Here is a 17,758-nt window from a genome sequence, read left to right as displayed (position 1 = left end):
TTCAAGTCATCATTTTAACATCCTTTCTAACCAAATTTGGGAAATGACGAAGAAGTGTAAGAAGAGAAAGGAGAAGAAGCGAGATGAAAGGTGTCACACATACTGGGACTGTGGTTCGGTTACATCATCAACATGTTGGTGTGAATATCTGACCAGTGCGAACTGATAAATGGACCCAGAACTGAAGTGGGTGATCACAGGTTTAAAAGGTGCATTTTTAAACATCAGTCAGATTAACTACAATATTTAGGAACAAAAACAGTGTGAGACCTCTTTAAATATGATTAATGAGTGCCATCTGACGTATGTTGGTGTTTCTGTGAAAGTGGCCGAAGCTTGGGATAACAGTTTCCATAAGTCCGGACATGTCCTGTAAAAATAAAAAACAAAGGTTTTACTGTTTGAGTTTAAAGAAAAACATACCAGGCCTAATGGTGAAGTTTCCATATATTGACTTATCATCTGCAGCTGCTGGAAAAATCCTGAAACACATTTTACATTTTGCTTCTCAGCGTATAACAGCAGAGAAAGTAACTAAATGAAGCTACTGAAGTTAAATTGGGTTAAAAATCGAGCTCAGCTAAAATAGTTATGGTGAGCTTAAAGAACGAAACATGCCTGTGACCGAGATGGATCAAAGTCGCCTCACATTCTCACACAGATTGACAAGGTTTACAGATACACACATGGCTGTTTCAGGATTTCTTCATTCCTAGAAGGCAGTCATTTAAAAAATATTTCCCAGGTCACAAAAACAGAATTTGGAGGGTTAGAATAACACCACACTGACTTTAGTATCCCACAGGACTCGGACACAGAGCGTTGTTCAATGAAACCAGTTTGTCATATTTCCAGGCTTTCACTCCATAAGCTGTCTTGACAAAACCAGGAGCCAGCTGCAGAGCTAACGGATTTCACATCAACTTTTTCTTTTTACCTTTGCTTTCTGCTGCATATTTCAAGCAGGCTCACACAAAAGGGATTTAGACTGTCATCATTGACAGCAATAAAGAATATATGCATGTTATTAAGGCCCTGACACACCAATGAGATCGTAGCCGTGAGCGATCGTCGCCCTAGTTTTTGCGGTGTGTCCAGCCCCATCAGTACTCGTTGGTCCCCGTCTGCCTTTTTTTCGGCCGATTCGACATGTTGAATCAGCGTTGGTCTGCGTGGTTGGTGAGATGAATCACTCTCTGTTGGCTGTGCAGCTAAGCAAATCAGTGCACAAGAGACTTACTTCCTTTGGCCGCCGGCTGTAGTCTTTGAGTTCAAGTGCAACCTTTTTTCCAAGACAAAAGACGTCTTGGCCTTCGTCGCCACTAGTTCTTTGCCATCTGTTTGGTGTGTCAGGGTGCTTCAGGGCCTGCTATAAAGAAGGAGCTGTCATGTTTGATCTTAATCATTTATTTAACTTGTATTTGCTTGTTTTATTCCTATTTGTCACACTTTCTAAGCTTCCTGCCTGTCTGATTAGACACAATTCTGGTGAAGCCAGTGGTTAGTGTCAAACGACTTCAAGGCAAAATGTGTTTTAGATCTGCAGAATGTAAGTTTTACAAAGTGGTTTCTGTGTAACAGCTTCATATGCATACCACGAAAATGAAACCAATTTTCTTGTGATTTACTTTCAATTTACTGTAGGGGTCTTAAGGGGTCTGCCGAAATAACAACATCATGATGCTGAATTGTACAAAGTTATGTTGCATACCCCATGTACAGAGACTATGCTTGTTACAGCGGCCATGGTTTCCAATCTGAATGTCATCACCCCCCTCTCTCCTCCGGACATTTCCTGTCTCTCTTCAGCTGTCCTGTCTAATAAAGGCAAAAAAATAACAGAACTAAAAAATTTTAATCGTCAGCCACTGGAAGGTTCATAGTCATTTGAATTGGCATGCAATTAAGATGTTAGGCCATGGAGGATGGACAGGATGCATCCTCCATGGCCTTAGAAAAGTAGGAAGCATTTTTTGGCGGCATCAACAGCCGACAGCGGCTTTGACGCCCTACAAAGGATGCAGCTGCTGAACTGAGACACAGCTTGACTCTTTGTGTTCCCTGTGGATTTTTCCTCTTGGCGCTTCCTTGATGGCGTTTTGGTTGGATGTTGTTTTTCCTCATAGATGTTTGATTCCAGGGCTGTTTAACAGTAAGCCTTTGTTTTTTTCTTTTGTTGAATAAATTCTTTAGAAAGTCTGTCCTTGGGTCCACTATCTTTGTATCAACCCTAATCGAGATAGGAACAAGAGGAATGCTGTAAAGCAGTAGCTCTCAACTGGACTCACAACCAACTCACTCATGAAAAATCACGACCCAGAGCGCAGATATTTTTTTTAACAAATCAGATTTGTTCAATGAAAAATGTTGACAGAAGATGAAACAGACATGTTTTAAAAGCGCTTAATAGACTTTTTCACACAATATTTTTTCCAGGCACACATTCAAGACCCACTGAAAATGGCTCCGTGACCCACTTTTGGGTCCAGACCCACCATATGAGAAACTGTGCTGTAAAGAATGATCATGTTCATTTGTCAGTTATTAGATTTATTCACCGCCTGATGCTCTTTACCATTTATATCTAATTTTACAACTGAAAGTCCGGCGCCATTTGGTTGAATCCATTTCTCCTGACTGACACAACAAGTGGACTTCATCAGTCTTTCATCATGTACATATGAGCCATTTTAATTGGCATCAAACATTCAATCAAAGATGAGTCTAGTCCTGGTGGAGGCTAAATGATACATTGTGAATCTGTACGAGACGCTGCGGCCCGTGAAAGAGCTCCGGTAATTTGGGGACATGGGAATGAGAACAGGCTGGTAAACAACAACTACTGATTATAGTTTTGTGTTTTGTGTTTCTGGAAAATGTATCACGCTGCCCACTTAATTTAAAATGACATCCAGAAACAGCAACCATTCAGTTTGGCAGTGGCATCTCCTGTTTTGGCAAACAGCCATGATGAAATTGTTCAACATAATTTTTTCCCATGTCATACGTGGCAGATAATCTCATTAAAAAGAATAATAAACAGAAAGCTTCCGGACAGATTGCTGGTGCACAGACGCTATGCAAAGATGATGTGTTGATTTGTTGGGGTTTGTAATGTGTGTGTGTGTGTTGGTATGCAGCTGGTGGGAATAACTTGTTTCTTGGTGTGTGTCGTTTTGTGGGCACATGACGTTGTCCCATGTGAAAGCCTCTCTGCAGCCACGTGTTGATCCTCTCAGGAGAAATGTTTTTTTTCCCTTCTCTGCCTGATTAGAAGCTGCCATGGATGGCTGGGCCGTCCATCGTGTCCTCACCTTAGAAGTCAAACACAAAAATTTCTTTCTTCCTGATTGCAACAGGATGTTTTGACAAAGAGACGCATGAATGGAGACGTTATTTTATTACAACCTTTACGATGTTGGAGAGTAATGCTGTTCTGAAGTAAAGTGCATGCAGCTGATTGAGGTCATGAAGATCAGAAGTGTTTCAGCATTCACGGCTGATTAAAATTCTTACTTGACTGGTTTGAGATTAGGAATGATTATTACACTGTCCACTGCAAGGGAACCTTATGGGACACTTTAACCCCTGCATGAAATTCCTTTTGAGAATTTCAGGACAGCCTGCCCCTGACATTTTCCTGAGGTACCCTTTCACACATGTCCCTCACAGCAGGAGATTTCCCTGTCTGACCCATGGCAGACAAAGCAACAGAATCCAACGTGAAGATGACAAATGTTGCCTTTATATTAATGCTGCATGTAATTGGACGTTTCCACAGTGTCAATGAACAAGCGGAGAAGAGCATACTGAGTATGAAGCAGCTTTATACGTGCACAAAGATCAAACCTGTTTCTTATGGGTAACAGGATTTAAACATTATCACCCCCCCGCTAACTGGAGGGGTGTATACTGAATACTTCCTGCTGCGTTCACACATTAGCTCGAAGCTGACTTATTGGGGAAATGTTCCGGTGGGGGGGGGGGGGGGGGGGGGGGGGGGAACAATCCATGTCAAATCAGGGTAACTCATTTGGCCTTTGCATTCAAACATGCAGCTTCTCCTGAAAATGTTGGGATGTGTGAAAGGGGCTTTTTGTGTTATCTTCATCAGAATGACAGCGTATCATGTTTTATCTATTAGATAAGCACCTTTGGGGGATTTAATCATGACTTCTCCCCATAGGGCACATCTTGATGTTCTCCTCAGCTGATGGCAGATGACAATCAGCCTGGGAGGTAGGTAAAAGTTTCCCTGCTCAGTTGGTTGTGTGTCTCCAGAGAGTCAACACCATCCGTTGGCTTTCTGTGTTTTGTTGTTGAAAATCTCAGTTGTGTGTTTTTTAAAACATATCTTTCTTTCAGCCACTTGTGACTCCTCCCATTACCCCTCATTGACTCCCACTTCTTTTGTTTTGGCTCCAATTTAATGTTTGTTTATCATTTTGATACAATCAGTGGGTGGTCATGGAGGGCTTTGTTGTTCTGCCACCTTTAAGAAACCAAAGACTAGTAACAAGTGCAGTGTTTTCTTAGTTCCCCAACTCGTTACCCCTGTCATTTAGATTTTGTTTTCTCCTGAGAAGACACTGTAGGGCTTTTTATGTTGAATATTTGTTTCGAATGTGGGGGCACCACAGAGAGGAAATATTTTCTCAATACACATAGTTAATGCCATCTTCTCTCAAATTTCCCCTGTATCATGATGAGCAATTTAATGTATTTATGTTCTGATGATTTCAGTCCTGACCTGAACTCATAAAACGTAAAGTTACTAAGTATTTTTTTTTTCTCAAATGCAGGCAGAGTTAAATGACTTAAACGACCGAAAAGAGAATAAAATAAACATTTCCAAAGCCCAAACTGTTTGTAATTCATGAATGGATCATCAAGACCAAAATGTGGTCGAGTTGGTTTAGTTGAATCATTAAAGCTTTGGTTTGAAGGTATCTAAAAGTCCAACTCTGTGACCTGAAAATCAACAAGAATAGAGGCCGCAATAACTTCAAAGAAGGCGGTTTTAAAAGTGTTTCGCACTCTTTCATTGATTGACAGCTTTCTTGATGCAAAGACTAACATATGGAATAAAAGAGGGTGTTTATACAATGATGTAAAAGCCATGTTCACATACGTTATGTTTCAAGGGACTGTGGCCATATTCGGTCCAACTAAAGTCATCACAAAGAAAGTATGTAAACACACCAAAACAACCCAAACTAAGGGCTTAAAGCTGCATTTTAAGTGAAATGCAGTTAACACCAAAACAAGTGCAGCCAAGCCATGACGGCCCTCTGTAAAACCGAGGGTAAAATTTAAGACTTCATTTTGGAAGAGGGTCACTGACTCTGCACGCACTCAGTATACGAGATCAAATGAAGCCAGTTTGGAAGACGGCCCACAATGCCCAGAACGAGCATGATGCAGGAGGGTCAGGGGGGACAGAAATGTGTTTTCATTTTGTTGGCTGACGGTGGTGTGTGTGTGTGTGTGTGTGTGTGTGTGTGTGTGTCTGTGAAGTTACTGGAGGATGATTTATCGGCCGTGTGTGCCACATTTTGTGCGGTGGTTGAAGCTGAAGGAGACGAATTGCTCGTCTGAATCTGTTTAGTTTGATGTCAGGAGTCTGACTGATGCTCTAATCAGTGTTTTCATTTATGACCCTCTCTGCGCTCAGAGCCTCGACTTCACTGTATTACTTCAGTCTGTTGAGCTGTGATTGCACGCTTGAAAAACGACGTAACCAAGGTAATGAAAATGTTTTTCTGATCATATCACTACCGCCCCGTGATGAAAACATATCGACTTCCGAGAAGGCTGAATGTTATTAAGATTTGACTCAGCAGGACGGTGCCAGATCTTATGGAAGAGAGGTCAACAATAACTCCACCACCAGGGGTTATAAATATGCAGCTTTCTCCTTTCTGACTGAATGCAAAGCCACATTATATGGAAGCACTTTAATGCCAATTTTTGAAAAAAATCTTAAGGAAAATCGGGCTGTTTTGAGATATTACCTTTGTGACATCACAAAGGGAAGTAACCCCTCCCCCAGTTAGGTGTTTGTTTGCACTTTGAGTCACACATTAAAAACAACACAACACAAAATTAAAGAGTGCAATGCAGACAGTTTTGGTGGATCAGACATTTTGACAATTCATCCATCCATACATACCGTTTCCCATTTGAGGTCATTTGAGGGGCTGGAGCTGATCCCAGCTGCCATTGGGCGAGAGGCAGGGTTCACCCTGGACTGTTCACCAGTCAATCAGGGCTGACATGTAGAGACAGACAACACGCCACACTCGCATTCACTCCAACAGGCAATTAGAGTCACCAGTTAACCTAACGAGCATGTCTTTGGACTGTGGGAGGAAGCCGGAGTACCCGGAGAGAACCCACACATGTACGGGGAGAACATGCAAACTCTACAGAGAGGGGATTTGAACAATGAACCTCCTCCTCGGTGACAGCGCTAACCACCACACCACCATGAAGCCAACAATTCATGTTTTTTTACATTTTGATTGATGTATTTATTAAATATAAATATTTCAGGTGGCAATCCCCCCCCCAAAAAAATTCTATTTTTGTTATTTCTTCTTATCATAAGAAGTTCTGAACATTAAATGGATTCATCATTTCTCGTCTTTGTGGGAACGGGCCTCGATAAAATAACACCAAGAAGAATTACAGTAATGTCTGTAGATGGCAGCCGGACTACAGTTACAGTGCCAGAGTTTGAACAGCACAATAGGTTTAGTCAGACATGACCTTTAAGTAACCTCTACAGAGGAGGGGGGAAAAGAGAGATATATGGGAGAAAGAGAGGGAAGGAAAGAAGGAAAACAGATGGATTGAGAGGGGAAAGGAGGGCAGAGAAAGCTTTGTTGGTTACAGGAGAGAGAGAGAGAAAACAGAGAAAAGAGAGGTGTGAGAGCATAGAGGAGAGTTTGGCACACGGACAGACACGCAGAAAAGAAGGGGGCGCTTGTTCCCCCCCCCCCCCCGACCCCCCCTTCACCTCCTCTCCCTTCAGCTTTAAAACAGCTCTTTGAAGAGGAGGAGAGGGGGGCCGTCCTGTACACCCCCATCCAGCCCGGACTGTAAGGAGCGTTTAGTGAGCCGACGTGAACCCAGATCCCAGATACAGCACAGAGCTGAGGAGCTGACAGAGCGCAGGCATGAACGACATCAAGCTGGCCCTGCTGGGGAGCCCGGGGGCCGGGAAATCAGGTGAGGGGCTGGAAGTGATTCTGTACATTTCAAACAGCTAAAGAACAATACCTGCGGTTATTCAATCAAAAGCAGATTTAGAAAGCTTCTTTAGAAAGTATGTTGCAACACTTTTTAAAAAGCTTGAGACTTTTCTACCATTTGTGTGAAAAAAAACCTAAACAGGAAGTAAATCAAAAGCCCGGATAAGTTGCCTTTATTTGCTACAGAACATGTTCAACCTTTGGAAGACTTTTAAGTAATAATGTGTTGTGACCTCTTTGGGATAGATTGTGAAAAACTGGAAGGTCTCGCATCTGATACGTCAAACAGTTTGTGTTTAAAATGCAGTTTCTAGACGAGGAAAGTTTCATCATTACAGTAGAAAAGTTTTAGACTTTTCTAATTTGGTTTGAGTAGAAGAACTTAAACATGAAGTACATTAAACTAAAAAAGTAGTCTTATTAACTACATTGCACGTCAATCTTTCAGATAATCTTTCTTTTTAAGATATAAGGGTGGAAAAAAGGAAGGCAGTGCTTCCATTTTTGTCATAGATAAAGGCATTTTCTCCCTTAATGACAGCATGAATTGGTCAAAAATAAGCATCAGTGAATACAGAAAATTGTGAAGACATTTCAATTTCAAGGTGGCATGCTCAGATGAATTATTTTCTATAACTAGCAAACCAAAACACAAAGATATTCAGTTTGATCATAGACATCAGGAAACAAAAGCAACATATCTGCATGCTCAAGAATCTGGAAACGGAAACTGGATTGTCACCTCATCTATTATTTGACCTTGTGTCCCAGAGTTAACCTGCATGCTTTTCCATTAAAAAGCTCTGTGATTCTCTGCTCTCAGTTCTATTTGATTACATTTAAATGCCCCCTGTTTTATCAGGTTGCTTTTTAAATAAAGGGATTTAGTGTTATCAAAGGCCTAATCAATCAACAGTGACTGTATGATGAATGAATTACACATGTTAATACAACAGCTTAGGTATCATGTCTCGTTGTGGGGAAACCCGCTGGATGCATGCAGGCAGATCAGCGCTGAGGACTCTGAGGGATGAGCGGATCTCCTCGTCAAATGTTACAGTCTCATTCTTCAGCATGACGCACAGATCACGTCTGCTTTGGAGACTTTTTATGGCAAACTTTTGGTGCAGAGTGACAGGGTTTGCGTGTGAATTTTCAGGCTCCATTAAAGCATATAGCAGCTCCCCCTCGACGTGTGAAACGGTCTCTAATGGTCATGGTGTTCAAACGGCGACAGCAGGAACACATTATGACGAGCAGCTCTTTTAATGACACCCCACTGTTCAACATACTTTTCTATTTCTTTGCCTGCCGTTCTCTCAAAGTGGATTGACCTTCGGATTAACATGTGTCACTGCTCTGAGTCAGCTGAACCCTTTTATCCTCACTGACTTCAATTAGTTGTGTTTCCATTAACTGTGTTGAATAACACGCACTTAAAGGCAAAATATAAGTTTTTACACTAAAATATCAAAATTACTAAAAGAATGAACTAAACCTTTGTTATGTTTTTTTGTATAGTACATACATTAACTCAAAAACTGTTATCCAAGCAAGACAAATCTGTAATTTTAGAGTTGTGTCTTGCCATTACAGACATGACATGTTTATTGTTGCCGTGGAAACACCAGATTTTATGTCAAATGCCGCTGCATAAGGAAGTGTGAGCTGCTACTGAAAGCTGTCATAATGTTGCTGTATGTGCTGCTGTGATAAAAACATCATGTAAATTATACTCGGATACATTAGCTCGTCTGTAAACATATTCTCTTCCTCAGGTCAGTTTCAACCGTTCTTCTTGACTACGGTCAGCTCAGAGTTAGTTTTCATCGGGGGTTGGGGTAGCAGAGAGAATCACTCCCATGATTCCCCGCCAGCCTCGACGTCCTTTTTTGCTATTGTTTTGATTGAGAGCCCCCTAGTGGCAGAGTTTTCACACTGTGTGTTAAATGGGATAACAGACAAAGACAAATAACTTCTGATGTACAACAAACAACAACTGAACCATTCACACTCGAATCAGAAGGTGGTCATAAAACACCTGGAAGCATTCATCTGTCCGTCTTAAACTAGCTGACATAAAAGCACAATTAAAAAACAATTGCGCAATAGAAATAAATTCCTGCTGAGAGCTCCCCGTTTTTCTCCAACAGAAGGGCCACAACCTCCATTTCTTCTCCTAAGGTTATCAGTCATGTGTAAAAAAAAAAAAAATGAGGCCGAACTTGAAATGCCTTAAACCTGCATGCTTTCCTAAAGGCCTGCAGAGGGCGACTGCACTGATTGCTCCAGTTAGTCCAGTTTCCCTCCACTGGTTCTGTTTATGTTGTAATTATCTACATGAAGCTTTCACCTCTGGCTCTGCTCTGTAGCCCTGCTGCCACTTACATTTTGTTTACATAAGACACAATGTGAAAGAGATCTGTACTATGGGCTGAAAAACCTCCAAAGATTCCACCGGAATATTTTTTCCGACACTTTAAGCAGTTTATTTGACCACATTCCTTAGGTTTTATTTCAGAGAAAAATGCGCCGTTTAAGCATCACAAGGCGAGTTATTGGACCCTTGTTGCTGTTTGGGGTCTTGTTGCGTTCATCAGCGTTCAGTGTGTCTGGCTCTGTGCTGTTGTCAAGCTTCATAAAACAATGGGACGTCTCCACTCTCTCAGCCTGGCAGTGAGGCAGCGCTGTTACTGTGGAGATGCATGTGTGTGTCGGGTTTATATGTTTCTCTCTGCGTCATTCTCCTTGTCTTGTTCTTGTTCTTCAGAAATACATAAGTGTTAGTGTTTAATCACTCAAAAGTAACGTTATTGTGTTGTTAAGTCTCTGAAAACACACATTCATGACTTTTAGCCACTTCACAAATGCACAATTATTATTATTTTTGGACTTGTTCTGTCCTGAAATGTCCCAGAAATAGTCAGCGAGTCTGTTGGGGCCCTAGGAAAAATCAGTTGAGGGGCCCTCCAATTTTCTCTCCAGTAGACGGATAATTCCTCTTCATTTTTTTTTTTTTTAACTTTCATTGACAAACTTTAATTTTCACTAAAATAATGCATGCAACACTTAGCAGGGCAACAAGAGTGAGTGATGTCACATAGAGCCCCCCTTAAGGAGGTTTTCTACTGTCATTGCAAAATTTACACATTTTTGGCCCCTGTTCTGGTTTAAGTTTGTGTAGCCCTCAGGGACCCCCTACAGGTCCAAGCAGTTGCCTAATGCCTGTTAACAATCAACGCCTCTGATGGTCATGAGTGCATGTGTGAAAAGAGCTACAGACTCTAAAAAGTAATTAAAGGTAGTTTCCACACAATTTTAAATATTGTCATTTAAACTTTATTCATTGACAGAATTGATTAAGATCTGATTTTTTCAGTTCAACAGTTAATTTCTCAAACAAAGTCTTATGTGTTGAATTCATTTATATCCAGGAATGCAGGCATGTGTGTGACCCCTTAGTTACCCATAAAATAACCCCCTTCAGAGTCCGCTGACCACCATCAGCAACAAACCTCAAGAGTTCAGCACTTGAAACTTCAGCCCTTAATGGTGACTGATTGTCTTTGGGTTATTTTATGTGCTGCTGGCAGTCGGGAGATGAAGCAGAGGGGGAAATATCACCATGCAGGGTTGCCAAATATGCACCCAGGTCGTCCTTTTATGATAGGCTACGGTTTCACAAAGACTGTTGGCACCTTACTGCGCCTGTGGGAGCGAATGAGGGTCATTTTACCCCCCAGTGCTGCCACCTGTGAGGAGAGAGAGTGTAATGATGCCTTTAGTCATTTAGTGGGTTTTCATCTTGTCTGTTTTTTTCAGCTGTCCTCGTGCGGTTCCTGACCAGACGCTTCATCGGGGAATATGCCTCAAACGCCAGTAAGTGTTTCCACATTTGATGAAAGCTGACTTGCATGTAAGTTTTAAGTCCTGGAGAACACTTTGAGTCGGCTTTTCTTTATGTTCAGGGGTTGCTTGGATAGGTGTTTGCATGCTGTATGCTTTGTGGTTTAATTGTGTTTTTTTTAAATATGTTTTTCTCTTGCAGATGTTTTTACTTTGTTTTGTCAAGCACTTTGTAACTTTGACAACATTTATCTCACTTACTTACAGGTATTTTAAAAAGTAGATTCAAAACACCAATTTTTATCCAGCTAGAGGCATAAGAATGCTTTGTTTTCCACTTGTAACTGGAGAAACATGCGCTGAAAATATGAGTCACATTTTCACCTTGACCAAATTCTGTGCTGCACGTTATTATCCAGAATAAATGAAATAGCATACTTTGAATCTGTTTTGATTTATCTCATGCCAGCTTATGAACAAAGGTCCAATATTAATCCTCTTTGGGTTATTTCCAACGACCTGAAGGTAAATATCTGTCTTTTTATGAAGACACAAAACAGTCAACTTGTTGATTATCACACCAAAGCTTGCTACACTGCAACTTTAATCTGACCTCAGATATCTAACCTCTATGCTAAAACACTTTGTAGAGTTCAAGAAAACAACAGAAGAAGGTTGTAAATCAAAGGGACATTTCTCACACGAGTCCAATGATCTATTATAAACACAAAACTTCTGACTATTGCAGTTTCAAATCAAGTGTTTTTGCCAAATCTAACAAAAGATAAGACCTGAAAACTAGCAAGGACAGAAAAGGGTCAAAGCATTTTAGGAATGACTGACATTCAGTGACTGACACCGTCACTGAATGTATATCACAAAAATCATTTAGATTTTTGAATTCTTCTTCCACCAGTGAAAACTTTACCAGTTAATGAAACTGTTCATTTGTATTTCTGACTCTTTCTGATCCCTGTTTTTTAGATTCCTTGTACCACAAAAGGCTGTCGATCGACGGCAGGCAGCTGAATCTGGAAGTTTTTGACCCCTGCTCTCAGGTTAGCCACATCACCTACACACACGTTATAATTCATATTTGTCAGCACTTTTTTATCGGAAAAGCAGAGACCCAGAATGTTCCTGTCTTGAGATCTCCAGTTTCCTATCTTCCCCCCTTCCTGATTCTGAGAAACGATTAGTTAAACAAACGAGAAACTGACACTGATGACTTATTGTCAAGAGAATACACTAAAGCCGTCCATTTCAGAGTTTCATTTGATGACTTTATTTTGACTTATGGTTATCAAATTTTTTTACCTGTCCTATGATTAAAACCTGCTTTCGCCAAAATGCCAAGAGGAAAACGACGCTCTTCTCTTCTGTTTTCAGAATTATTTTAAGATTTATACTCTGTGGTTGAAAGATTTTTTTGAGCCCAAGTATGGAAGAATTTTCCTGAATTGAGCTTCCTTCTGAGGTGAAAGCTTAATAATACCTCACTAATAAAAACTCTGCACTGTTTTTAGTCTTTTTTCGGGCAGCACATGCACACGACCCTGAGTGAACCGTGATCAGATGTCTACCTTCGGACGGCACGTGTACGATCCATACTGCACTCAGAGTTAGGAATCTAAAGACTTTATGAGAATATCCCGAGGCGATGTGTGCCAAACGGCTGTTTCTTTGAAGAACAGAGTCGTATGACCTGCCCACTTCTCCTTCAAGACCTGAGAGGCCTTTTACTGCAGAGTTTGGATTTTATTTGAATACCTCTCCTCAGGAGAACAAGAGTCGCTCATTGTCTTTGTGGGATAAACTCACAGTAACGCTCGCCCTTTCATAAAAAACACACGGTCAAAGTCCTGCCCTTCTGACCTGCACTGCATGAAGAAACTATGGAGTCAATAAAGACAGGTTGAAGAGGGTTTTTTTTGTTACAGTTGTCAGGCGTTTCCATGTCCTTCCTGTTCTGTTTTTGTCTCCTCAAGGTCGCTGAAAGTCGTCCCATTCTCGCTCTGCACGTGTCTGCATGCTGGTGTTTTCAAAAACAGCTGTAAAAATATCTCATTGGATAACTGTAATGTTTTAATGTGTTGGAGCTATTTACAAGTTTTATACAGTCAAGTAGCATTTTCCCACATGCACAGGCTGCCCCCTTCATGCACCTCTCTCTTAGAGGGAGACCTTCATGGTTGGACAGGACGTTTTTTTGGTTGGGGGGGGGGTTCTCAGGCGGCAGGACATGAGGTAAAAAGGAGATGGCAGATGAAGCGACAATGTCTCATCTCCCCCCCTCGTCTGCTCAGTGTCTGTGAGCTTTGCTTATAGTATTACCTGCTCAACTTCACGTTAACTTTTTACTGGAAGGCTGGAGGGAAAAATTAAGCGTAAAATTGCAGCAGACAGCAAAAGATCCAGTAAGTTTTCAGGAGTTTTGCATGTGTATGAAGACTTAATTTGTCTAAACTTTACAAGACCTTGGCGGAAAACCTCCAAGGACTAAAAGTTCTGGGAGCTTTTAGTGGAAACACAGTTTTACTGTAAAGCCTTTAAGCTAAGAATCACAGAGCAAGGAAGGTTTTTGTCTCTGGTTTTATCTCCCCCAGTTAAAAACACCACATTAAGAGCCTGTGCTGTGCTGTCTCTGCAGAGCTCTGAGGCCAGGTGTATCCTGGAGGAGCCGGTGGACTGGGCAGACGGCTTCGTGGTGGTGTACAACATCAGCGACCGCAGCTCCTTCATCAACGCCAAGAACATCCTGCGGCAGATACGAGAGGCGCGCATGGACAACTGCAAAGGGTCAGAAAAAAACAAACAGTGAGGGTATTTATTGTAAAAGGACTTTGGAAAACCACTTCAGGGTTTTTAGAAAATTAAAACGTGGAGGATCAGAGCAGCTGCCAGATTATTATTTCAAACCTTTTTTTCCCCAAAAACGTTGAGCTGGATGATGTAACATGAACCGTATCCTGTACCGAGGCAGCTGAATGGTTTTTACAAATATTGTCTTGTGAATTATGTGCTCTATGGGGTTATTACATAAAGGTCTGGGTCCAAACGTATATAAACAATCTCAAGAATGTGTTCAAATTGAACTAAGAATCTGGCATTCCTAGTTTCCTAGTCCATCCTTTTTTGGTGAGTATATACCTCATAACTAAAATCTAACAACAAATGTCAACAGTGCCGTTTGTGAAAATGGTAAATGGACTTGAGCTTGTATAGCGCTTTTCTTTTATCCAAAGTACAATAATGCTTATACTTCATCAAATCAAAATGGATGAGTTGAAAAAAAAAATCACCCACCCTGTACAGTTTGTGCCGATCGAGATATGGGCTAACCAGGCCATTAACATGTTAATTTCTGCTGTAAAAACTGGCTTTTAAAAAAAAAGGGTGCATGTGTATGTGACTTCAAATGCTTCTGCAGCCAGCCTCAAGCGGACCCTCGATGAAAAGGATGTTGCACTTCCACATTGGTGTCATTTCTCAGTTTAAGTTGACAAGCTATGACTTACCATATTATTGTATAACATGCTGTAAATAAAACAGAGCAAAACAGCTGTATTGTCTTGAAATTAAGCAGCGTTGGAGGTGAAAAAAGTGATAAAACTGATGAATAATTCATGATAAAAAGGTTAGCTATTCACGCTCAGGTATCTTGTAAAATTGGTTTGCTGGGAGAAAAAAACATCCATCAGGCGGTGTGTCTTGGACTAAATCCTCGTCATGATGAGGAGGGAAGAGATTTATTGAGTCTGTGACAATTTGGGAATATAAAAAGAGATCAGCGAGTCTTAATGGAGATAAAAACAGGAATTATTTGACTCGCTTGTGTTTATGAGCGCGTAAATCAAACACACTTATTGCCAAAACTATATAAATAGAAGAAAAAAAGTGGTGAAGCAAAGTTTAGGGAGAGTTTTGGAAAGAAAGATGTTTCAATAAAAGTACCTCAAAGTAATACTCATCCTTTAATCCTCATATTACATACTTTATCTGAAGAATTTAAAAGAAACAGATGCTTTTATTTGCTCTCAATCCTCTACGTCCCAGCTCCAAGGCCAACCTAAGATGTTTCTCACAGGGAACATCATCTAAAACTCTACTGTGCCTGACCAATCCTGGACCCTTGAGAAAGTACCACCCCCCTAGCAGGGTCTTTTTTAGGGGGAGATCTTTTAGCCCAGAACTAAATTTAGACCCTGGTTCCTGCGGTCAAAATGCACATAGTTCCTCAAAAGGCCCTATAGTTCTTGGGGTTGAAAAGGGGCTTCTTTCTTCTGATTCAAGGAGGTGGAGGTTGAAAACTATGACATTAGCTGTACCGTAAGGCGCCATGTGTCTTTGCAAATGTTAAACCTTTGGAGCTTTACTGCAAAATAAAAAACATGGACAAAACCATCCCAGTGACGGGTTCAAGAAAGTTGAAGAGGATTCAGATTAAATCACCCCATGCAAAGAGAAACCCTCCAGGAAACGGAAGCTTTTATTGGCTCTCAAATCCACTACATCCCACCCACCCAGCCCACTATGTTCCTCTGTCTCTGATTCAGGGAGGTCGAGGTTGCTGTGTGTCTGGTCGGCAACAAACAGGACCTGTGTCACGCCCGGCAGGTCCGAGAAGACGAGGGCCGCTGCCTGGCTCAGGAGAACCGCTGCAACTTCCAGGAGGTGTCAGCGGCCGAGAGCTACCAGGACATCGCCAACCTGTTCACCCAGCTCATCCGGCAGGTGATGGATCACCTCAAGTACAGGGCCGACCGACGGCGCTACAGCGGCTCCAAGTCGATGGCGAAGCTCATCAACAACGTGTTCGGCAAGAGGAGGAAGTCAGTGTGATTCCAGAGAGAAAGGGACTGTGATTTATGTTTGCTTAAGGGACCCTGGCCAAGAGGTTACAAGCTGCCCTGGAAAAGTGATTTAACAGACAAATTAACCCTGCGTTCACTGTGAGCAACATGAAAGGTCATTGGAGGGTTAGTATGGTGTCTGTTAGCGTGACGCTACCACCTATATTGGCAATCACAAGTCATTTACAAATCCTTTGTTTGTTGTTATATTTTTGCACAAGATGTATTTCTATGCTACTTTAAAATGACTAATGAAATTGTTCTGAAGCAAAGCAGGTTGTTGGGGTCAGGACAGACAGAAGGACTTGCAAGGTGATAAACAGGGCGTAAAAAGCATGAACCGTTATGTTGTACTGATGAGGATGAAGTGGGGTTCAACATACCGTAAAGCTTCACGGTGTCGCAAGGTTGGGAACAATTTAATGAGGGTAATGCTCAAAATATTTCAGTGTCAGAACCAAATTGCAATCACCAAGAAGGGCTGAGTGGCCACTCTTCAAGTGGCCACTTGGGGCTGGCTCCAAAAGTGAGTCAATCCCCACTAGGCCCCATATTAATCTGCCCGTTGTGTCAGCAGCAGTAATCATTTTTATAGTCTTTTTTTTAAAATCAGTTTAGCAAATGTTTCTACTTATAGATACGATACACTTTGTTTTCCTCTTGGGGAAATTCGTCTTGGACTCACAGTGCTGCCAAACATTCAGCTGCTTCCACTCGAATAAATAAATAAAAACAATAGAAATACACAAGCACATGTAAACAGAAAGGCACATACCAATGCAAGACAACACAACATATATTGCACATTACCAATATTGCAAAAGATCTGCATAAACACAGCATGAGAGATTATGCTAACTGTACAGACGCTGACGTTTAACTCACCCTTTTCATTTATATTCAGGCTTATGTCTGCATAATTAAGGGTGTAGTGGGTTCAGCTAGCTGTCTGCAATGCTTCACCCCAGATAATTCAGTCAGAGTGTGTGAAACACACAAAACACTAGTTCCATTGTTTTGCTTTTTATTGTACAAACAGTGAATTCCTAGTATATGCTCATCTGGAGTGTAGTCTAGTCATATTTTCTTGATATTGTAGCACTTTTTAACAAGCATTTGTGTTCATGCTCACCATCATTGGCTTGTTAGCTTGTTAAGCATTTGTTGTGTATTGATTATTTTAAGGCTGTCAGGGGATATAAATCAATTTTATTGGTGGCTTTTCTCCTCCTGATTTCAGGCCCCTGAACTAAATTGCGTCAACATTTTATTGTTGCAGACTGTTTTTTTAATCATCTGCAAATATTGTTGTCCAAAGAATCAATATAATACTGCTAGCATCCACAGCCTTTTAAATACATTAATTTTGGCTGGTTTTGCTTTTTATTTTTCCACATGAAACCTGATAACTAATAAAAAAAGGTAAATAAATAAAAATAAAGAGTTCTTAATATTGACTTAAATCTGCAAGTCTCCCAAAAGTGGGGCTCAGGACCCCTTGTGGGATTGTGAGCCACCAAGAGGAGGAGCAGGATGCTTTCCAGAATTTTTTTTTACAACATTTTAAAATAATTTAAAATAGTTTATTTGACCCATTATTGTAAATATGCATATCTCATTGGTTCAAATAAACTCTTACCATTAAGTGAAATGAAAATGAAATAAACATCTTTATAAACAACATACAAACCTGTGTGTCTTTTCACTGAGTTCAGTTTGTCTACTTAGTGCTACAGACTTTAAATGAAAATGACTTGTATTCTGCTTCTTACTTTTCTTACAATAAATCACAATATACAAAAA

General features: G+C 40.9%; 1 protein-coding gene across 1 annotated transcript; it reads left to right on the top strand.

The window, feature by feature from the left end:
- The first annotated feature begins 6,876 nt into the window (after positions 1–6,876).
- On the top strand, positions 6,877–16,959 carry rerglb (RERG/RAS-like b). The gene is made up of 5 exons (XM_061036059.1): positions 6,877–7,233; positions 11,079–11,135; positions 12,087–12,160; positions 13,753–13,901; positions 15,659–16,959. The coding sequence occupies exons 1-5, from the start codon at positions 7,182–7,184 to the stop codon at positions 15,942–15,944; spliced, it is 618 nt and encodes a 205-aa protein (XP_060892042.1). The 5' UTR covers positions 6,877–7,181; the 3' UTR covers positions 15,945–16,959.
- Positions 16,960–17,758: the final 799 nt, after the last annotated feature.

Source organism: Labrus mixtus, chromosome 4 (genome assembly GCF_963584025.1).
Source record: "Labrus mixtus chromosome 4, fLabMix1.1, whole genome shotgun sequence".
Lineage (NCBI taxonomy): Eukaryota > Metazoa > Chordata > Actinopteri > Labriformes > Labridae > Labrus > Labrus mixtus.
Note: the sequence above shows the minus strand (reverse complement) of the source record. Positions and strands in the feature narration are given on the sequence as shown.